The sequence below is a fragment of the Drosophila obscura genome, unplaced genomic scaffold (genome assembly GCF_018151105.1).
Source record: "Drosophila obscura isolate BZ-5 IFL unplaced genomic scaffold, ASM1815110v1 contig_30, whole genome shotgun sequence".
Classification (NCBI taxonomy): Eukaryota; Metazoa; Arthropoda; class Insecta; order Diptera; family Drosophilidae; genus Drosophila; species Drosophila obscura.
In genome coordinates this window covers 826,908-850,405 of record NW_024542818.1, presented here as the reverse complement: position 1 = coordinate 850,405, position 23,498 = coordinate 826,908, and the positions used below count along the sequence as shown (strand labels likewise).

Sequence of the window (23,498 nt, the reverse complement as noted above, 5' to 3'; positions counted from 1 at the left end):
TTAAGGTGCAGGGAGTCGGAGACCCAGTACCGGCGGTGATTGGGGGTGCGAGCGCAGGCCCCCCGGCGTCGATATCCTGTGACTGCAGGAAACCCGAGATGGCAGTGGAGTGCTTGGCTGCCAAATCGTGTAATGCCACAAGCAACAGAAGGATCCGCAGGCAGAAAGGGACGATAGAGGATCTGGAACCGGGAACCACAGACGGAAGCTTCGTCTTCACTGGTCCCTCAGTGTCAGAGGCAGAGTTGGCTACCGCCTTCTCTCGACTCGGATACAACGAGGAGCCGCAGAAGGCGGAGCCACAAGTCACGGCTCCCAATATCCAGGTCGACTCGGGTCCACTACCTGTGACGGATGAGAAGACGGAGGCTGAGACCCTACGCAAACGGCTGTCGGGATACAGGGCATCGGCAAAATACCTCCGCGGTATTAGCCAAAGACCCCCCGATACGCTGACGGCGAGGGAAAGGAGCCTCAAGAAGAAGCACGAGCAAAACGTGCGGAGGTACGAGCGGCTTAACGGAGTCGCTCCTACCAACGGAGACAAAGCCCCCCCAAGCGCACACGCGGCGGTGACTGAGGACCCCAAACCGTCGACTTCAGCGTCAGCATCAGCTGGCACGAAGACGAAGGTGGACCAACCCTCAACGTCATCGTCTGCGAACGCGCGAGGGAGAAAGGGGAAAAAGTTGTCCGGGAAGCAGAGGGGGAAGACCACACCTCTGACGCAGAACACGGCGAGTGCCAAGGCACCACCAACGCCCTCTGTACAGAAGGCACCGGTGGAACCGACTGGTCGAGAGCCAAGGTTCAAGCGACAGAGAACGGACGACTCCACAAAAGCTTCCGAGTCGAAGAAGGCGAAACCAGAGGACATTCTGGCCAGCCTAGGATCGCCAGCCGAGCTGCAGGTAGCCATTATCGACCAAAGTCACCCAGAGGGGAAGATATCGGACGTAAATTGGCTGAAGGCAGAATCGGAGATCCTGACCGCCATGAAGGATGCCATTGTGCGCGCAGATAACCCGTTTGTCTGCGAGTTCAAGGGTATCAAGTGGTATAAGGGAGCCAAGGCAGTGGCCTGTGGCAATGCAGAAACTCTTGAGTTTCTCAAAACCACGGTCCAAGGTTTTGGTGAACTTTGGCCAGGAGCGGCACTCCGCGTGGTCCCGACGGATCAGATTCCCAGGAGAACGATCATGAAGGTGTGGATTCCTCCCCCGATTAAGGCGGATGAGGACACACTCGTTCTGATCAAGGCACAGAACCGGATCCTGGAGACATCGGACTGGACCATCACAAGAGCGATAGCGCGAGACAAGGGGAACGGCAAGGAACTCTGGATCAGCATTGGTCAAGAAAGCCTGGCCAAACTCCTTGCAACGGACTGCCGCATATCCTTTGGTATGGGCACCCTGGCGGTAGCAGTACCGCGACACCCCAGGTCCGCTGAACAGCATGAAGGTGGTGCAGATTAATCTGCATCACTCAAGTGTACCATCGGCGGACCTGCTGCGGTTTATGGAGGAGAAGGCGGTGGACGTGGCCCTCATCCAAGAGCCCTGGATCGTAAGTGAACGGGTTCGGGGACTGAACGGTCGCGGATACCGCCTTCTCACGCCACACCCCGCGGGTAAGCCAAGAACCTGTATCGTGGTAAGGAACGAGCTTAATGTTCTGTTTTCTTCCAGGTACAGCACTCCGGACCTAACGGTGGCACTATGTGAGAGGGAGGACGGGAAAAACCTATACCTAGCCTCTGCATACCTGCCGTACGAAGAGGAAGACCCACCCTCGGAGGATGTCAGGGCCCTGATCCACCAAGCGCGGAGGGAGGGACTTGATATTGTCTTAGGCTGTGACGCGAATGCCCATCACTCCCTCTGGGGAAGTACGGGCACAAATTCTAGAGGAGAGTCGCTGTTCGAGTACATTCTGTCCACAAATCTTGTTGTGTGCAACCGGGGAGACCACCCCACCTTCCGCAACAGGAACCGTGCAGAGGTTATAGATATAACACTGGCCTCGAATAGCGACTCCCTTACCATCGATGACTGGCACGTGTCCAGTGAGTGTTCCTTTTCGGACCACTACAGGATAGTGTACAGCATCAAATGGAACAAGGAGAGGCCCAAGGCCTACCGCAACCTCAAGCGGACAGACTGGAACCGCTTCTCCGCAACCGTACAGAAGGTGCTGCCTAACCCACCGGAAGGGGGCATAATTCAAACGGAAGCACTAGAGAAAGCTACGCAGACAGTCACTAATGCTCTACAGATGGCGTTTCTCAAATCCTGCCCGATCAGCCGACCCCCAAAGTCCAATCACAACCCGTGGTGGACACGGGAGTTGAGCGAAGTCAGAAAGGAATCGAGGAAACTCTTCAATAAAGCAAAAGTGACAAACACACAGGAAAGTTGGGACGAGTATCGCCGCAGCTTCAATACCTACAAAAACACCTGTAGGAGGGCGAAAAGGGAATCATGGGCAGCCTTCTGCGATGCCATAGATGGTACCACTGAGGCCTCAAGGCTTCGACGCGTACTGTCGAAGGCACCCACCACACCAGGCCTGCTCCGCAGCCAGGACGGTACCTTCGCAGAGAGCAGCCAAGAATCCCTGGAGCTCCTCATGAGTACTCACTTCCCGGGTTGCTCAGATGTCACCGGTGACGAATCCAACGCCACCAACGACACTGAGGATCATCCAGGAGAGGAAATCGAGGATCTCATACGAAATATAATGGCACCAGACAAGATTATCTGGGCCATTAAATCATTCAGTCCCTACAAGTCACCGGGACCGGATGATATCCGACCAGCCATGCTGCAAGCAACTTGCCTGCACCTACTACCATGGCTGAAGAAAATATTCGAAGGATGCCTCCTAACTGGGTACGTCCCCCATGGGTGGAGGGAGGTGAGAGTGGTCTTCATCCCCAAGGCCGGGAAGATAAACCACATCTCCCCAAAGGACTACAGACCCATCAGTCTGTCGTCATTTTTGCTTAAAACGATGGAGCGACTGATGGATCTATATATAAAAACCAAGCTAGACAAACAAGTGTTCAGTGGAGCTCAGCACGCCTACCTCAAAGGTAGATCAGTTGAGACCGCACTACACGAAGTTGTTGGGCATATCGAAAGGAGTCTAAGCTATAAGGAATATGCCTTGGCGGCCTTTCTAGATATAGAAGGGGCCTTCAACAACGTCAGGATCGAGTCAATAACGGCCGCACTGGCCAAGATTGGCACACACCCGACGGTAACCGGATGGCTAGACAGCGTTCTCAGAAGCAGAACGATAAGCGCAAATCTAGGCTCCTCCTCGTCAAGAAAGACGGTCACACGAGGTACTCCGCAAGGGGGAGTTATATCCCCTCTACTGTGGAACCTGGTCCTCAACGACCTCCTTCTTCAGCTGGGGAGGAGCGGATATAAGGTTACGGCCTATGCAGACGATTTAGTAATACTGGTAACGGGTAAATTTCTGCCCACAATCAGTGACCTTCTGGAATCTGCACTGGCCACTACCGCCAGCTGGGCACACCAGAACGGTTTGGGGGTCAATCCTCAAAAAACAGAACTGGTGCTGTTCTCACGAAGATATAAGATACCGAGTTTCAAACTACCAGCAATCGGTGGAACGACACTCGAGCTATCGAGCGAAGCCAAGTATCTTGGTGTCATCCTTGACTCCAAACTCTCCTGGAAGAGAAACACGGAGGAAAGGAAGAAAAAGGCAATGGCAGCTTTCTACACCTGTAGGAAGACTTTTGGACGAACATGGGGCTTACAGCCGCACATCATCCAATGGATGTATACAGCGGTAATAAGACCCATCCTGACATACGGAGGCATGGTATGGTGGGAAGCGGTTAACACCAAATCCCACCTGGAGAACCTCCGTAAAGTCCAACGGACAGCATGCCTTGGGGTCACCGGATCTCTCAAATCCACCCCACAGGCAGCTCTGGACACCATGTTAGGCCTGGAACCGATAGACCTTCATCTTAAGTGCAAGGCTGAGACAAGTGCCGCTAGGCTATTAGCCGCGCACTTCTTCAAGCCATCGCCTTATGGCCACGCCACTATACTCCATATGGAAGATAGTGGAACGGCCAGGTGGAGTGACTACTGTGTCTCAGAGTTCTCATGGAAAAGAAACTTTAAAGGACACATACCGGATAGGGAGGAATGGAAGAGTAACACTGTCCTGGGGCAGAACGAGCTCTCCATTTTCACCGACGGGTCAAAGACGGCCGAAGGGACAGGAGCTGGAATCTTCTCCGAAGAACTAGCAACCAACATATCCCTAAGACTACCAGACTGGTGCAGTGTATTCCAGGCGGAGATATATGCAGTATGGCAAGCGGCAAAGTTGGTATACACCTTGGAGATACCTCCGAGGAACATAGCAATCTGCGTTGACAGTCAAGCTGCCATCAAAGCCCTGGTATCCTGCAGGACCACAAGCAGACTCGTACGTGATACGGTGGACGCACTAAACCAGATCAGCGCGCACTCAATCACACTCACGTGGGTTCCGGGTCACACCGACATAGCGGGCAACGAGAGTGCGGACGAGTGTGCCAGAAATGGATCGGCCAAGCCAATGGCGGACGCAGTCAGCGACATAAGGAGACCACTACGAGACATCATCTCGCAGATGATGGGCCGAGCCAGAACGAGATCGGACAGGAGGTGGAACACCACACCAAACTGTGAGATCTCTCGCTCGCTCTGGCCCCACTACGACCTTAAACGCACCAAGACTCTCCTAAGCTTCAGGAAGAGTCGGGTGCGAACACTGACGGGAGTTATAACGGGGCACTGTGTCATCGGCCGCATGGCCACAAGGTACAGACTGCCCCACCATGACTTCTGCCGCAGCTGCGGGGACGAGGAGGAAATAGAGAGCATCCAGCACCTTCTCTGCAACTGTCCTGCACTCATGGGGAGACGTCACCGAATACTCGGTGGCGCCTTCTACGAAGATCTGGACAGCCTGGCAAACATGCCTCTAGAGAAACTGGTGCTCTTTATAGAGGCCTCGGGATGGTTCGCGAAACCTCCCTAGGCACCGGACAATATCCCGTGACGAGTGTGGGCATCACAATGGGCAGACTTGCCTCCGAGTGACCTCGACTTCAGTCGAGCAGCCCTATAAACCTAACCTAACCTAACCTAGATTTCTAGATTTAGTTTTTAATTCTAGGAACTGCTTCATTATTTACTGCTTCGCACATTATTCACTGCTTGGTGGATAGATGAACTTCTTCTTAGAAGCAGTTAACTGCTTTGATCAGTCTATAAAGGGGACACTGTTATTAATGACTAAAATGATGCAAAATTCACATCTAAAAATCATTTTTTAAACTGTCAGTGGGATATCCGAAATGTTTTCATCCATTTACAAGTGGAAATGGCCTGACAGAGCGACAGAGAGAGAGAGACCCCCACCTACAAATAAAGCACACGCCCCGCTAATAACTTGTCATCTTTCTGGGACTGGGATTCATCTGTCTCTACAGTCTGCCGCCCCACATCCAAACTCCCCCCGTCCCACTAGCCCACCAACCATTGCAGGCTCCCATCAGCTAAGGCTCTTTCAATATTATGACAGCCAAAGAGAGGAAATCTTTTGTTGCCGTTGCGCTTAATTCATCTCGAGAATCTCAAAGTTGGTCTTTCCGTGGTCTGTCCCTTTTCCCTTTTCCCTTGCCTCTGCCCCTGCCACAGTACCATTTCCATTTCCATTTCGAGAATGATAAAGAATGTGAAAATATTGTGGCTGCTCTTTTCTGTTTATTCTCTCCGCAAGTTGATCTCTCCTCGGCTGCTCTTCTGCTCCATCATCTTTTCTGACTTTCTGACTTTTCCACTTCTTCAGCTTGTGTTTGTTTTCATTTATGGCTGGCGAGGTGGATGGAGGGGGGGACTCCCAGGCAAGATTAAAAGTTTTCCCTCTTATCTGCAGCTGAAAATTGTCATTTTCTTTTTGTACATTTTCTTCTTCAGTTTTTTTTTTTGATATCCCACCATGGCTGCAGTTGCATTTTTGATGCGCTTCATTGTCATTTGACCCATTTTTCGGTGGGGCGTGGACCTTCGGCCTAGAAGGATCCCATCCCATCCCACAGTAGCTCCCGCACACCCCCCCGCTAACACATCTCGTCAAGCACTATCGCCTACAATGGGCAAACACCCTCCTCCACCCTACCGCTGCAATATTCATGTCTGAGAGGCGCATTCAAAGAGTTTTGAACTTCTTTCAAAGTTGTTTTTTGTTCACACAATAAAATGCACGAATGAGGGCGTGTTGTACGGTGCAGGGGAAGGGGCAGGAGCCGGGCTGGGGCTGTGGGGCACAGCCTTACAATTGCCAGTTGCAATTACCTCGTGTTGTTGCTGCCCCTGCCTCTGCCCCTGCCTCTGCCTCTGCTCATGCTGTTGATTATTAAATACTTATTGTCCGACTTGTATTTGAAAAGCGCGCACAAGAATTGAAGTTGAAGCTGAAGTCGAAGCTCCGCCAACGAGTGAGACCTTTGTGTGGCTTAGACTGCATTAGGTTGCATGCAACGGGGCCATAGAAAGTGCAGAGGCACTGCCGCAACGTTGGAACTTCCCAATGGAGCCACCAGAGAGAGAGAGAGACCTCTTGAGCACGCACCAGACACGCAAAATATGAAATTCTGCGAAGGAGGAGTAGGAGGAGCAGGCAGCGGCATAGACATAGGCACAACGAGGGTGAAGCTATCACTTTTCTGGGTCTTCGCCCAATCATGGAGGCAAACAAAACCACCCATATGGGAACTGTGTCTCAGCGGCACAGTCCGAGGGGGAGTGTGAGGAAGAAAGAGCCTGAGATGATTGTTAACAGAGTGGGTGGCAAGGCAGAGATGTCGTCGTCGTCGCCGTCGTTCCCAAGTATTCCTATGGCATGGTAACTGCCATGGTAACTGCCTCAATTATTCATTTCATTCTGATTAGCCAAGTAAATAACTCAATCATGGCTCTCTCTCTCTCTCTTCGAAATGGGTTAAGGGAATTGAATTCCCGCGAATACTTTTCCATAGACAGTTTTTTTCTGCATAAATATCAGCTCAAATTTTGCTCTATGAATTTATGAATTATTTATGCTTTAACTTATTATTATTAGGATAATTCATGGAGAATATATTTAAGAATTTATTATTTAAATGAAAACCGCGTTCTATAATATATTTCTTTATTTGCAACAAAATCTTTAACCATCTTTTCATAGTGGATCTAATTATTATTTTAGTATTATTCTAGTATTTATGTATTCAATTCACGCGCCTCTGTTTGGTTTATTTGCATTTCAAGTTTTTATCGGGTAAACAAGTTTTATTTTTCAATTACATTTTCACTCTGAAACCGGAAATTTACTCGTATTTTATTAATGATAAATCGTTCCCAATTATTCATGAAAATTCAGTTTGTAAATATTTACTCAAAAATGAATTTATAGAATCATTAAACCGCGAAACAAAATGTAAGAAATGTTTATACAGTTTTTCACATTGTTTTGTTAATGTTTTAAGATCTGGCCTTTATTTTGCCAGCAGTTTCCCGAGTCCTTTAGGCAATACGAAACACGGGAACACATTTTAGTATTTATTTCCGAATTATTTTGCGTAATTTCTGACAGTGTACTTCAGCTGTAAACCAAGCTGGCAATACCTTTGCTCTCTTGCTGGTCTGTCTGCGCTTGGCCTTCCGGCTCTCTCTCTCTCTGCGCCTCACTAAGGGTTGACTGACTGTCGGCTAAAAGTGCCTCTCCAAGTGCAATTTTTGGCGAGTTTCAAGGGATCTAAAGGGCGGAATTCCTGGAGGTTGTTTTTTTTTTTTTGACTACATTTCGAAAACATCTTGAATTTCGTTCTGGAAGTTGCCTCAAAAGGCCGCTTAGGAATTGCACCCCCTCGCAGAAGGTGCAGAAATCTCTTTGCAGCCCCATTCGAATTCTCATTCTCTCTCTCTCTCAGACGTTGCTCTGCCGCTCAGCGGCTCTGCTTTCTCTCTCAGTCTCGCCGCTCAAACGGAAATTGCTGTTAATTGGCTCTCATTTTGGAATGATTTTTAATGCCATCATAAAACTATTTGCCAAAGGGTTTATGTGCCGCCCATCCACATCGAAAATTGAGGGGGGATTTGATTGAGGGGGGGTTTTATTTTGGGGAGCATGGGGCAGCAGTACTGCTTTTATTCTGATGCATTTCTCATCGTTGCAACGGGGGTTCCAACCCCCAAAAAGACATTCAAGAAAAACAATAGAAGCAAGAGAGAGGAGAGGAAAAACAACCCGCTCTATAGACGAACAACACATCTGTCGCTGCTCTCTCTCTCTCGCTATCTCACCGGCGGTTCAATATTTCTCTTGGTTTGCTCGCTCTCTCTCTCTCTCTCTCTGAGGAGCCACACACTCCACTGTGAGCTCTGTGGCTGCCTTCAGTCGACGGCCTTCAGTAACATTCATTACTCCCATTTATACAGTTATCCGACGTTAGTTTTTCGCAGACGCTTTTCCGCCTAGAAGTATTTTTATACCCCGCCCACTCACACAAACACACACACACACACACACACAAATACGTAGGAAAGAGTATCAGCCATGTCTGTACTGGACTAGACACCCAAAGGAGCATCCTAGTCGTTAGTCCCTAGTCCTAGCTCTGGCGAAAAAGTGTCGTTGTCGTCGCTGAAAATTGAGGAAATTTCGTTTTCGTCTGGTCGCGTGTGCCCTCCTCGCTCCAACTACTTCCGCCCTTCCGTCGCGTCCCGTGTATGTATTCGCTTGTCTGCCGCCACCAACAGCCCCCGACAGCCCGACAGCCCGACAGCCCGCCCCCGCTGCTGCTGTTCATATCCCGTTAATAATACATGTGTGTCTGTGTGTGTTTGTGCGCCAGAGATTTATTTTATATAGCCATATATCGTAGATACATACGCCGTACGATTCCCATACTATAAATATATATCGCAAAAACGAAGATTCACGCGACGGAAATATCTTCAAAGTGAACATTTTTTGGTGGCGCCCAATACCCACTCCCCTACCCCCCATACACTACAACACTCACACACACACACACGACCAATGCTACACCCCCCGCCGCCGCCGCCGCCGTCGTTGTATTGATTTTTTTGCCATCATATTGATGTCCATCACTGGGTGCCAAAGTGTTTTGTAAACCGTCCAAAGAGGAGAACCTAGTTCCACCACGTAACCCTACGACGATTCCATTCCATTTCACTGGGCGGACAGGCCTTTATCGAGGAGGATAGTGGAACTGGAAGAGCGAGAAGTGTCGCCCCATAAGTAAATGACAGCAGCTGAAACACAATGAGCAGCTACACTGCCGCCCAATACTACAAGACCACCAATATGATTACCTCCAATGAGATCTACTGGTAAGTGTGTCCCTACTTAAGGGGTTTCGCATTTCTATTATCCTTCGACACATGTACGGGTTCCCTCCCCCCCCACCCGTCTTGTCTGTGAATGGCTGGTCAGAGTTCAAGGTTCGATTAGCGTGTGGGCTCGAGGACATTTGTGACGCAATTGGTGGATGCTGCTGCTGCTGCTGCTGCCACAGGGATGGGCCCCAAAAAAATCAATGGCATCATTGGGTTTCTTTTCTTTTTCTTTTTGTGGCTGCACTGCCCACACACGAAGCTCCGGCGCGGCTGCTGCTGCAGCCCATCATAGCATAGCTCTGCTGCTCTCTTGATAACAACAAAAGGTTAAAGCCGCCTCTGAAGTCCACACCCACGCGCCTACGAGTTTTCCGCCCCAATCGCAGTGGGCGTCGTCGTCGTCGTCGTCGTCGTCGTTTGGGCCCACACACAGCACACACACACACCACACAGCGTTCGTTACAACAAACAACAAAACAACACTTAAAAGTTATTTAATTTCCGCCCCCCCAAAAGTGGGCATTTATTTCATATATTTTATTTGTTGAAAAATAATATTCGCTGGCGAAAAGTATGCAATAAAATTGTTCGCATGCAGTAGAAATAGTTGCGCCAACAACCACTGGAGGGCGCTGGCCACAGCATTCGTTAAGTTAAAAGTTGGGTAAAAAAAAAAGGAAAGGAAAGAAGAATTTTTTGCTAGGAAAGAAGAATTTTTTGCTTCGATTCTTTTTGCTATAAAAGGTGGCCCTGCCCATCATTACTTCTGGTTGAACTGGCCTCATATACTCGTACTCAGCTATACAGCAAGGGCTTTGTCCTTCGTCCTGCCAGTGTGGTGGATATGCTCGGTGCTTGTTGTACATGTTTTACCAATTAAGAGCGTTGTCCCATACCCAAGGGATTGGTGGGTCCTTTCACTGTATTTGCGTAAACATAAATTCGGAATTCCTCGACCTGTATAATGATATTTGTACGACTGTTTGTTGTCTTTGCATCCATCCACACGCAAACCTTGAACTCTGGCATTTTCCATACATACAATACGCCCACATTTGAATACTGCTATGTGGGCTGGGGGTGGGGCTGCAGATGGGAATGGGGATGGGGATGGGCATGGGGGCTAAACTCCCACGGCGGAGGCACGCGCATGGAAATTCCAGCGATAAACACGTGATTATATGTACATAACCGTCAATAGGCGACCAGAGCCACAAATATTAACTATCTGCGAGTGAGTATCTGGCAGATAGCGCATGCTAAAGAAGCAGCACATTTGTTGCTAATAATGTTGCGGATTATATCCGGGTTTTTGCCACACACACAAGTGTATGGGTGGGGATTAGAAAGAGCAGACTATGTGGGATTTTAATTACAGCCAGAACTACTTAAATATAAGTTCTTTGATTGATTTATGTATAATGAATATTCTGAAATGATTTGAAACCTGTGTTACAATTGGAAAAACGTTTGTAATACTCTTGAAAAATATGTTCCAAGAAAATATGTCTCTGGAAAATGTTTCCTGTGTATACTAACAAATATTTTAGCATTTCTTAGTCATGCTTAGTCACTTAGCCGTTATCTTTCGTTTTGGCCAAAAATTCCGCAGCAATCTATAAAATTCTTGGTTTTTGCTTGCAAGTTTCCAAGCAAAATTCGAATTCTAATTGGGGCGAAAATCTTATCTCATTATTTCTCATTAAAAATTTAAACTTCGATTAAGTTAAGGCCCAGAGACTTGAGTTTTATTTAAAGGGTTTTGCGATAGTCAGAAATTATTTAGATGTCTGCTGGAAATCGATTGAAATTGTATTTCCATTTCGTTAGATGGACTGACACTTCCTTTGAAATGATTCGAAAATGTCTTTCTTTTCATCGTCCCATTATTCCCAGCGTCCACACAACCCCAACCCCAACCCCACTGGGTCTTGCAAGTTGCAACAGACTTTTCCAGTAGTTGAAAGTCGTGGGATTATTTAATGACTTTCTCACTTTTATTGTTGCCCCTCCATCCATTGTTGTGTTCCCAAGTTGTTGCTTGACTGCTCCCCGACTACTGCTGCTGTGTGAGATTGTGGGGAGGGGGCAACCCTATTCGGAAAGGTGCTCTCTGGGTCCCCACGTGACCCATGGGGTGACGTTGATTAGCTTAACTTTAAGTGAGATTTTCAGACGCTCATTTGGCGTCGGCTCCCGTTTGCCCGCCGCTCGTTCGAATGCTAATTGAGCGTTAGCCAAGCGGTAATTGATAAAACCAATTCGAGGCAGCTTGTATCCACATCCACATAGAGATCCATCGATGGATGAATGAGAAATGGAACTTGCAGATTCCCCACTTGCCGCCTCAACTGGATATGCCTGCTCTTCTTCCTCAGGCCTCCACTGGAATCTTCTTTGGCACTGTATCCTCCTCTATCGATTCTTCTGCTGCCATTGGATCCTCCTCCTCTATGGATTCCTCTTTTGTAGGCTTCTGGGTTTGTAGGCCTAGAGTGTAAAAGCAAATAAATTCAGATGAGCTGCAGCCGAAATCAGCAGCAAAACCCGATGCGCACCGCCACATGGAAAAGCATCTAAATTAAGTGCGAAACCAGTTGTTGGCTGTTGTTTGGGGGGAGGTTTGTACGATGTACGGACTTCCATTCGGGCCTGATGGCTGACGTCATGCATGCATGAGGCAGGGGCAGCGCCACAGGGAGGAGCAGGACAGGGGGCGCAGCAGCAGCAGCAAACAGTTGCCGGTTGCCGCTTTCCGCTTGCCGGTTGGCACACACCACACTACACCACACATTAACCAGTTCTTAAAGCTGTTGCTGCTGCTGTTGTTGTCGTCCTAGTTATGTGTGAGCCAAATTTCTTGGAGCCAACTTTAGTTGCTTCCAGCAGCAACAACCCCCCTCCCACCACCCTCTATGTGGATGCGCCAGTTATCTCCCTCCCACTCTTGGTTATATGCAAAGCCCAAGAACCAACTGAAAAAGTGTTTTTTTATTGTATATACAGGGTACTCATGCTTAATAAGGGGTGTATTGGTTTGGTGGGTCGCCATGTACTGTGAGTGATACAGTCATCCCGCAGATTCTACTCTGATAGCTAGAGGGTATCCGGCTTAGTACATAATCCTCTGCAATCATGGGAAATTATCATACCAATTATCATTAATAATTCTCGTATCCATAAGCAATGAAACCAATTAGAGGGTATGCCAGCGCCGAGGCATCGGTCGGTTTTTGCATGTTTTGTTTTGTTTTGTTTTGTTTTTCGATGTTTTCTCGTTTCCTTTGTTTCGTTTTGTCTTGGGCTCCGGCCGGATCGTTGCCCAATTCTGCGGCAGCAATTGCAGACTCGGACGCAGACGCAGCGACAGTGGCAGTGGCAGCGGCGTCATCTTGGGCGTCGGCAGAGCATGCAGTTTTTGTTTTCGTTTGGAAATTTGCATTGAATCAAAGCTCTGACGAAATGCAGCCCTCCCCAAATGTAGGGTATTGTTATTTCTGTAGAATTAATCAGGCTTCTTTTGTCCTCTTGGGTTGCCATGAGTTTGTACCTGAGCAACTATTGTACCTACGTATGAAGCCATTGACCCGTGAATGACCCCATATACCACTCGAATGTACCTATGGACTTCGATGGGAAATAAGATCTTGGTTAGGAGTGGAATACAAATTAAAAGCGAAATTGAAATGAGTCAAAACTGAAGAATCCGTTTGAAATTCATTTATTTATTGCACAAAAACATTAATTTACACAGAAAACATTGTAAAAATTTGACATTTTTTGTGATTAGAGTACTTATAATAGATCTACTTGAGGAGAAATCATAAAGACTGTTTCTTTAACTCTCTTTGACTATCTGCGGAACTTAAATATAGTATAATAAATATTCCCGACTATCATATTTCGATTTTAAACTTCAAAAAAATCTCTACATATAGTAAACACCAATCAAAAGTAGCAGTGTTCCATAATCCCAGTTAGACCGTCATTCAAATGAATAAAAATCAACTAATCGAAACTTGAATTATGTGTGTTTGTTGGAATTATTACAAAACCACGGACTTTTATCTGAATTACTCAATTCTACCCACAATACTGATGTGTCGGTGTCTACGTTCAAGTTCATTAGCTTCTGTAGAAGAAATAGAAATTAAAGAAGAGCAGCGATAGAGGCAAAGATAAAGAAAAGAAGCCTCGACATTCACCAACCAACCAACCAAAAATGGTAAATGAAGAAATGAAATTCGCATAATGAGTGGGAAGTGGGGATTCGTCTTGCGGATTGGGGGATTATGTAAAGCCACAAAATTTGTCTTTCTCCAAAAGGCCATCAAGCGGTTTTCGGCGCCTTGGATTATCCGATAAACATGGAAAAAGATGATGATTGGTGAAGGGAGGAGGTGGCGGCAGAGGTGGAGTGCCTTGAAAAAGTGCAGACAATGGGGAAAAATTGAGAAATTCAATTGGAAAGAAGAAAAGCAAATGGTAAATGGAAAATGAAAAATAAGAAATAAGAAATAACAAATAATAATAATAAGCTGCTAATCGCTTGTAAACATGAGTTTTCCAATGAAAAATGCACACACGAAAATCAATGGAAATGCCGAGACGAGAGACGAGAGACACGAGGTAATGATACACATACCGATGGGGATGGCTGGGTGTGGGTGTGGGGGTGTGTGGAGGAGGTACGTGATTTAGAGCCTAACGGGGGCGGGCGGCACAGAGAACCCTTGTGGGCGAACTTTCCCATTGTCTATGCCACATGAGCGGTAAGCATGGCCAACGCTGCCGCTGCTCGTTGATTGATGAAGGCGCCAGTGGCGTTGTGGCGGTGGCGGTGGTGATGGCGGCAAGCGGTATGGAAGCAAATCTACAAAAAGATTGCCCAGTGGGCAGCTCCATGAGGAGAGGTGTGTGTGTGTGTGTGTGGGGGGGGATTCATTCATGGCCAAGAGAAGAAACAACAAGTGGAGCGATGGGGGACAAAAGCAAACCAAAGCGAAGTGCAAGTGAAAGTGATTCCAAGTCGGAATCGTAGTACTCGGTAGCGTACTTCATGAAACCACAAAAATTTCCCACTAACATCATTTTTTTTTTCTTTCTCTGGGTCTCTGTCTTGTGTCTATCTGCTCCCCCCCATCTTTCAATGGGTGGAGGGGGGGCTCTCTGGGCTGCTGTACTCGTGCTCGTATCTACCATCCATCCGTCAGCAGCTCATCTTTGTCGTGGTCGTCTGCTTCGTGTGCTACACATTTTAATTGAATGAAAAAGCAGAAGATGCGATGGAAAACCCTAATGACAGAGGAGAGTGAATCTTGAACCGATCCATGCCCCGACAGGCAGCGCTGTCAAGCTTCATTAGACCCCCAATCCGATCCGATCCGATGCGATGCGATGTATCTTGGGTTCCATCTTCGGGTTCGTCGTGTATTGTCTCTTAAGCATTCAGCGCTTCAGCGTTCACTTTCTAATGAGCCTAAGCCCCGGACCCAGGCCCAAGCCCAAGCACAGTTGTAGCCATGACCGAATGAACAATTCAATGGCCCCGCCAGCGGTGGCAACACGCAAGTTGAAGGTGGGCCCTCCCCCTCTACACCTGAACCCCTCTATATCTTGCGCTCTCTCTAGGGGAAGCTCTAGGGCCCCTAAGCTCTCGCAATCGTTTTGCTTCTCTGTGTTTTCTCTGTTTTGGGGCGGACTGAAGGTCTACCAGCCATATATGTATGTAGCACCCCTCCCCAGCCAGCCCTCTCTCCATCACTCTCTCTCTCTCTTTCTGTTGCTTACAAATTGGGTTCAAAATGCCTAAGGTCAGGCGAGCTACAACATTGGAGAGAAGGCGAAGGGTGAAGGTAAAGGGGAGGAATAGGTAATCGCTTAGTTAGTAACTACATGCGACAAAGCATTTGCGATGTTTACTAATGAAATATAAAATACGCTTCATATGTGAGTGGGAGAGGGGCGATTGAGAAGTTGATTCGTTAATAGTTCTACAGAAATAGTCATTGAGAGTATTTATTTATTACGTATTGCTGAAGGTAGTGTAGAAATCAAGACAACATGGCAACAATTACATCATTATCAAACATTCAGTCGATTGTCTTGTGCCTAACTTGTATGCTCTTAAGGGTAGTTCTGCAGTTGATTGTTAAAATGAATCTTTGTTCAAATATACTCCAAGACTTTTCTTCAGTTACCGCTCCAAAAACATTTCTCAGCCCCTGCTTTGGATCCCAACTCAATTAAAATCATTCTACCAGCCCTCGCCACAGCACAGGGTTTTCGCTGAGGCACAACTTGTGAGATGCTTAAGGAATGAACAGATGATTCAGGTGCAGTTACAGTAGCAACAGAAAACAGATTAACATACCAAAAGGAGCTGCTCAACAAAAGGTGCTCATCCAAACAAGAGAGAGCGGCAGGCATCGGCATCCCAATGTGCGTCAGAGCAGAAAGCTCATCTCAGCTCTAATTATAGACTTCCCGCTTATTTAGTGTTCCTTGAGCTGGCTATTGCTCCAACCCCTCCTGATGACACCAGGAGCCCCCATTAAAATCCCTCTGGCAACCCTCGATAGTACTGTTGCTGCGGCTGCGGCTGCTGCTGTCATCATCATCGTCGTAGTTGCTGTTGTTGTTTTTGTTGACGGGTTTGTTTGTTGATTGTTTCATAACACGGCCTGAAACGCCGCAGTAAGACGCAGCCCCAGACACAAAGTATGGCACAAATGGGTTTGTGTACCTTGTGCCTAATGCGTTAATATCAGCCAAGTCTAGGCCGCAGGGACAAGGGACAGTGAGCAAAAGTTTTGGCTCATTTATGTGCATACGCGATACACCAAATGTACATACATACATATGTATATGTATATTTTTACGACTTTAGTTTTAACGATGGCCCCACCGACGACTACTATGACAGAGCGACAGCAGGTTTCAATGAAAAGTCAAAACAGGCCTCAGGTCCGGATATAAATGGTTTGTTGGCTGAGAAGCGGTATGGTATGGTTCACACACGTACAGATATGCGCACTCATGCACAGGCGGGGAATACAGTCATCAGTCTTAACGCTTGGCTCAGTCCGAGTCCGAGTCAGAGTCAGAGTCGAAGCCAGTGAGGCATTACGTTGCCCATTTTGTTAGTGGCCCCAGCCGCCGCAAGCTAACGACGAGCGGGAGAGCGACTAACTACCAGAGGCAGGCACTCCACTCGGCCATAATGTACGGCACATGCACATGCTGCCATATGGAGAGGTGGCGGCGGCAGACGTCAGCACATCAGCAGCAAGAGAAGCAGCAGGCAGCAGCAGTAAAGCGCCCCCGCTCGCCCTTCGCTACGATCGTGAGTCACCTGAGCGTAACGTAAGCTCAGCTTACTGCTCGAGTACGAGCGCGGACATGTACTCGTACTCACTCTTTTTAAGCACTCACTAAACGAGCGTTTGATTATCCATAAATGCAGCAAGCTGTAGGAGAGTGCTGCAATGCAGCTGCTGCCTCGTTTAGCCAGTGCTTGATCCCAGCTTATTGTTCGCTCTCCCAGTCTCCCACTCGCAAGCGCTCTCACTCTCGCCTGCAGTCTGCAGTTGTTGTCTGGAGCAGCTGTTAATGCGCTCTCTGAGTGGAAGCCAAGCCAGCCTCTCTTGTGTTTGGTGTGTGTTTCTCTCCGTCTGTGTGCGTGTGTGTGTACTCAAAGTCGTTTGCATACAAATTTACACCTTTTTACGACTGTTTGTCGATTTACGAGCATGTTCATATGTACATACATATATGCATATGTATGCATGTAATGTGCTGTCGGATCTCTTTGACAATTGCCCAATTTGACAATGGGAGTGAAGTGGGAAAGCCCTGAAAGCACCATAAACAGTGGGAGATCAATGCTGCAGAGCCAGAGCCAGAGCCCTGCATTGTGCAAGTTGATTGAGTTAAAAATGCAAATAACTTTGATAATTGCATTGCTGCTTACTACTGCACTATAATGGGGGTTATATAACCCCAATTAGACCCACTGTGCCAGCACACGTCATGTGTCATTTGGTACAGGTGTGCGGCAGAGATAATCTTCTGTATGGCCCTATTATTCGTTTTTTTTGTTTTGGCCGAATATTTGTTTTGTGGATCAATCGGAAGAGTGGAAACAGCAATACAAATTAGCCAGCTTTTTAAGTGGCACACAGCCACAGTGGCCGTGCTCTCACCCATACCACGACATACCATGCCATACCTGGCTGGCCGCCCTCTCCCGCCTCATTCGACTTGTAAGCCGCTCGCTGGAACAGTTTTTCAGACCCCGACGCCATTCTCTCTCAAAGCTCCGTCGAGGTAACACACAGGTTGCTCGCGCGCGCTGCTGTACTTCGTCTCTCTCGAACAGTTTTCGTAGTCAGCCGTTCGTGTGCGTTTCGTGTTGCGATCGTTTGTACGTACGTACGTGAGTGTGTGTGTGTGTCTGTGTGTGTGGCGTGTGTTTGATGCATTTGTTAGTCACTTTGTTGTTGGCTGTCATTGCGATATTCGATAATCAATATTCAATATTCATATTTATACGATATGTATTCAATATTTTGGCAATACCGAAAATTAATATTTCCCAATGGAAATGCAAATTGATTTTGCAAACACAAATTGTGGCCATGTGTATGAGTGTGTGTTTTTGTGCCTGTGCGTGAGTGCTAAATGAAAAGAAAATCAACGAAACAAAAATCAACGCATCACGCAAAGCTTTTATTACAGTTGTTGGTGTTGTTGCTATCCCCGTCTGTCTGTCTGTCTGTTGGGGCAGGGACAGGAACAGGGCCGGTTTATTAATTTGACATCGTCGTGTCCGCCTGCCACAATAACAAAATAATAATAATAAAAACCCTCCATCGAATAAAACAAAACGGAAACCATGAAACAATCAAAAACAACAACAGCAACAGCATAGCGCACAATTTTTTTATGTAAAAAATAAAATATAATTAAAGAGAAAATCGCCTTTCTCCAGCTGCGAGTATCACAAAAACAATAGTGCCGCCAAGCAGCCAACAGCAGTAGCCAGAGAGGGAGAAAGAGCGGGAACCACGGCCACTGCCCCGTTACGTTTCGGCAAACACAACAGCAACAACAACAACCATAAGACTGTGCGCCCCAAACCATATGTGTCTCTCTCTCCTTCTGTCTGTCTGTCTCTTTCTACATGTGTGTTGAACTGGAAATTTCTATTATTTTGTAATTGAAATTGTAGCAAGTGCCGGGGAGAGTATCAGAGAGACAGAGAGCAGCCAATCAGTTTGAACATTCTTCCACCCTTAATGAACATTCGATCTTCTACTGACAGACTTCGTCCTGATGGAGCCTTGAGCTAATGAAACCTTCTTGAATTTCAATGGAAAATTTTTAGTGAACTGATAGGATTGTTGCTAAAGCTACTGAAATGGAGAGACCCTTTGTATTACCTTCCTCTGTAGTGTGCAACGTTGTTCAAGGAATATTTATACAGTTTCTGGAAATCAGCTGATTCACAAAGGAACAAACATAGCTTGGAAGATCCCAAGCTCCAGCCGAATTATTCACAGTCGTAACTCTGGCTCCGAAAAAGAGACAGAGAGAGAGAGAGAGAGGAGTCACCACTTCCAGTGCGCAAACGTCGCTCACTTTTGACTCCTGCTCTTTGGTGCTTTTGGCCTGGCTTGTATAACCGCTGCCACCCAATTACGCCGCATCGTCGTCGTCGCCGTGGACGTTGGTTGCATATTGTATTTCCACTTCCTCTTCCGCTCTTTAGTTGTTGCGCGGAGTGAGAGCCAAATCACAGAGAGACCGCGAGAGATGTAGAGAGAGAGAGCAGGAGAATGTATTTGTGTGTGTGTGTCTGTTTGTTGGTGCTTTCTGTTACGTGCGCCGTTACTAATGACACGAAAGTGAATAAAAAGGCATCAGGCACGGGGCTCTGCTAGCCCCCTCCACCCCCTGCAACATAGTCTGCAGCAGCAGCAGCAAACTTCAGTGCCAGTGCCAGTGCGAGTGAGAGAGAGAGAGAGTTAGAGTACAGAAAATAATTATAAATTAAATAATTATACAATACAAGCAAGAAAACAACTTAAAGCTGATTGTACTGTAGCTGGTGCTGCATGTTGTTGTGGCCACTGTTGCTGCTGCTGCTCGTGCAGTGGAACACCTGTAAAACAAAGGCTGCTCTATCTGCGGCAACCCTAGCCCGTTGTTGATGTCGTGCTCGAGAGCGGATGCAACCCAGTCAGCCCCCAAGTCCCGCTACGCTCCGCTCCAAGCATTATGTACATATATCTGTTGCATTGTTGCAAACCCCGAACCAGAAAAAAAAATCACAGTAACCGAAACAGAAACTGAAACAGACTTTTCTTATAAACTTTAAAACAAACGAAAAAACCTGCTCGACAAAATTGCAATTACAAAACAAAAGTTTCTCAGAAATAGCAGAAAGAAACAAACAAGTTGGAACTGTTCTATGGAGTAGTCGGAAAAAAGCAGCGACAACAACTAGAACACACCAGCAACAACATAGGCAACAACATAGGCAACAACATAGGCAACAACATAGGCAACAACAGAGGCAACAACGACAGCTAAAATGACAACTAATAGGTTGCTAAATAACGAAAATATTCCGCTTTTAGCTGATTTTTAGATACCCTAGCAAAGGCAGAGGGTACGTTGATTTTTACTGGGCGCAGCTTCAGGTCGCCAAGCATCTTTATCCAACTTTTCAGATAGTCTCGTGATTTGATTGTATCGCTGAACTCTTGTCGGCTAAATTCTATATCTTTTGCTATGGAAATCGCTACCATTATCTGAGCTGAACGTGAGCTTTTCAGCGCCACTTTGTAGAGTCGCCAAAGAGATGGATAGAGCATCCAGAGTTTGATACATCAAGAGTTAATTTTCGTTTAGTGTTTTTTTGTGAGGCTTGCGATTCGTGTGTTTTGTGAGTGGGCCTCAGAGCAGCATTCTATTCTACCAGCGGCAGCGAGCGCCAGAATTGAGATTGAGAACTCCCCTGAAGCGCTTATTGGCAGCGGTAAGCAGTAAGCAGTAGGCGACTTGTTTTGGCCAATAATTCCATGACTTGTTCCAAGGCTGGGCCTGGGCCTGGGCACCGCCACAATCGTGAGATTATCGCTTGTTTGCACAGCTTTTTAGCTTGATTCACTCGTGAATCGATGGATGTGAGTGTATTCATGTCCGTTGACTGTTTTTTCGGGCTCCCATAACGAGAGAGACGCAGTCGGGCAAGTGTTGTCACAATTGTCTCCCGCGCTTTAACAGAGATGTCTCCGAGCAGGCGCAGGCGGATGGATCGGATCGCTTTCAAGCTCTCGAAAAGACTCTCAAAAAAGGTTCTTGAACTTGAGATTTTATGGAAGAAAGTGTGGGGGTTGTGACGAGCTGTATTCCCCCTATAAATATAATATTTTGATGTCTGTATGATGCTAGATCTTGATCTTGGGACAAAACACTTTGAGTGTCTCTGTCTCTGTTGTTGTTGTTGTTGTTTCCCTTTCTATTCGTTTGCTAGTCATTCGTTTTTCTATATAACTCATTGTTTTCATGGCAAATTCTCACGCATTTCGCACATAAATTTTCATATGATTTATGGATCGTACGACCCTCGGTCTGTTCGTCATTGTACGAGTATGTTTGCCAAGTGGATCAGGTCATTCAGTCAATTCAGTTGTTGGAGCGTGAGGATCACCCCATCGCTGGGTCTGCGCCTGGCCCTGGGCCCTGTGCCAGCACACACTTTCCCGTCTGAGGCACGGTCATGTGTCTGGGTCTGGGTCTGGATTGGAGCAGTTCCAACACCTGCGTTCCAATCCAATCCGATCCGTACCCACCGCTAGTCGGTCTGTCTGGCACAAGTCGATCGTTGTCTCTGCGTGTCGTGACATGTTCAATTTGAATATTGTTTATTTGCATTCTCCCATCACGCTTGCGCACTCTCTCTCGTTCTCTCTGTGTTGTCTGCTTTTTCCTACATAAATAAATAGTTCTGCAGTTGACAACTTGCGACTTTTACTTGCGTTCGGATCGACTGACTGACTGACTGACTGACTGAATGACTGACTGATCGCTGACCCAAAAACAGAAACAGAAACCGACACAGAAACAACAGCAGCAGCGCTGCAAAAAGCTGATGATTGAATGTGATTGCTCAGAGCTCTCTCATTGACGCTTGGCGCAACAACAGTTCGTGTGTGTGTGTGTGTGTGTGTTTTTGCAAGTGTCATGCTCTTCCATTCGGGATGATTATCATATTATGCGATCAATGGGGATGAAGGGTAATGATGGAAGTAAGACCTAATACATGATGTCTAAGGATTATACTTCAGCCAGGGGTTCATCAGTCCACCCCGATGGATCTAAATCCCCCATGGATTACATTTCCTCAAATAATGTTTCACTTCATAGCTAAGATCTCTAGATCATTCGTCATCCCAAGGGGGGACTGACTGACCCATGAAAATAGAAGCAATATATTGTAAAAATATATGTCAGACCAGTCAAAGACAAAGCACATAAGACACTTGTATTAGAGCAAAGATTAGTATAATCGAAAGGAATTAGAAGCACTCAATCATCGACTCTTGAATGAAATCTGTCAGATGTGGGTGTGAGAGATTTTGGCATATATATTTCCACCGATAACTGATTTTATTTAGAATTTATGAATAGATCTTCTTCTGAATTGTTTTCCCATTATTTACCAGCTATTTTTATACCATTTCTACACGTTTTTCTTCTCAATTGATTTTTTTAATAAATCAAAAACAACTGTGTTCCATTAACATACCATTCACAGCTGTTTAGGGACATTCAGTATCAGAATTCGAAGCAAAAGCAGTTGGTTGGACACCAATCCTATAGTTATCTGAGGTATTTTCAAGTCTATACTGCCTGCTGCAGTCTCTCTGTAAAGCTCTCTCTCTCTCCCTCTCTGTCCTGCTCTATCGCTGTGTTGCGTTTTCTAACCTCCGACTGATCGCAACCACTCATAAATGTTATTCCATGTTTTATTTATACGATTGTGTTTTTATGACAAACGCGCTTTGAAGGGCAGGCAGTCTCGTACGCGCTTCTAGCTCTAGCTTCCCTCTCTCTGGCTTGTTGCTCTCTAGTGGTGTTTGGGTGGGGAAATAAATAAACACTGCAAATTACTATCGCAAATGTGTCGCCGCTTTATCGTAGGCCCCCGCCGCCGCATAAGAATGTAGCCCCATAGGCGCGCCACAACGGAATTCCACAACCAACAAAAACCAAAGATAAAATGACAAAGAACGAGGCGACGCGGCGGCTCAAACCAGAGAAACGCTCGGAAAAATCAGATTGAAAAACGAACCCAAACCCCAAATAAACAACAAATTGATGATCGCGCATTAAAAGATCTCTCGATAACAAGAAATCAATTTAAACAACAAACGAAAGAACAAACGAAAATAAGCGAAAAGCGAAACAAAACAAAACAAAAAGAGCAGAAAAAGCGAATGCTGCCAATGCGTTGAAGGCGAAAGTTTCGCGTATTCCCAAACATCCTTTCCCCACATCGAATGTACGGGGCAGCAATGTCGTCTAAGTGTGAACATCACCACAAATCTCGGCGCCAGCAGCTCCCAGTGCCGGCACCATCCCCCAGCCACAGTCACAGCCACTCCCACTCCCACTCCCATTCCGACCTCAGTGGAGAGTCGTTTCTGCAGTACTGCACGGACGGGGACAAGAAGCCACCGCCCATTGTGGTGGTGGTGGGGGATGGCCGGAGTCGGGTGCGACGCGTGGTGCGCACTGCCACACGGCACGTGACGGTGGTCAGTCTTTCCACACGGCACAAGGAGACGCAGACACACACCTCGCACCATGTGACGGCGGTCAGGTAAGCCCCACAAAAGCACACAAAGCAGATCTACCAGAACCATCCAACAGCGGAGCTCCAGCTGTGGCCACTGTAGCTCTGTGGTCTCCTTCCATGTACTCCAAGTGGTCAAAACTCTCTTCTTATCGTCCAACACACATTCATTATTATCCCGTTAT

The 23,498-nt window shown here is 46.9% G+C and overlaps 1 protein-coding gene across 3 annotated transcripts in view; it reads left to right on the top strand.

Moving 5' to 3' along the window:
• The window catches only part of LOC111073999 (IQ motif and SEC7 domain-containing protein 3), a 46,307-nt gene that overhangs the window by 12,234 nt on the left and 10,575 nt on the right, over positions 1–23,498 (top strand). Inside the window, exons 1-2 of one of the 3 annotated variants that reach the window (XM_022366611.2) lie at positions 17,760–17,871; positions 22,659–23,340. The exons of 1 other annotated variant lie outside the window; for it this stretch is intronic. In XM_022366611.2, coding sequence (XP_022222303.2) covers positions 23,018–23,340 — 323 coding nt within the window. In that variant the 5' untranslated portion in view covers positions 17,760–17,871; positions 22,659–23,017. Of the gene's footprint in view, positions 1–9,340; positions 9,441–17,759; positions 17,872–22,658; positions 23,341–23,498 lie in introns of those variants that run through there. One more of the 3 variants, XM_022366612.2, reaches the window with a different exon arrangement.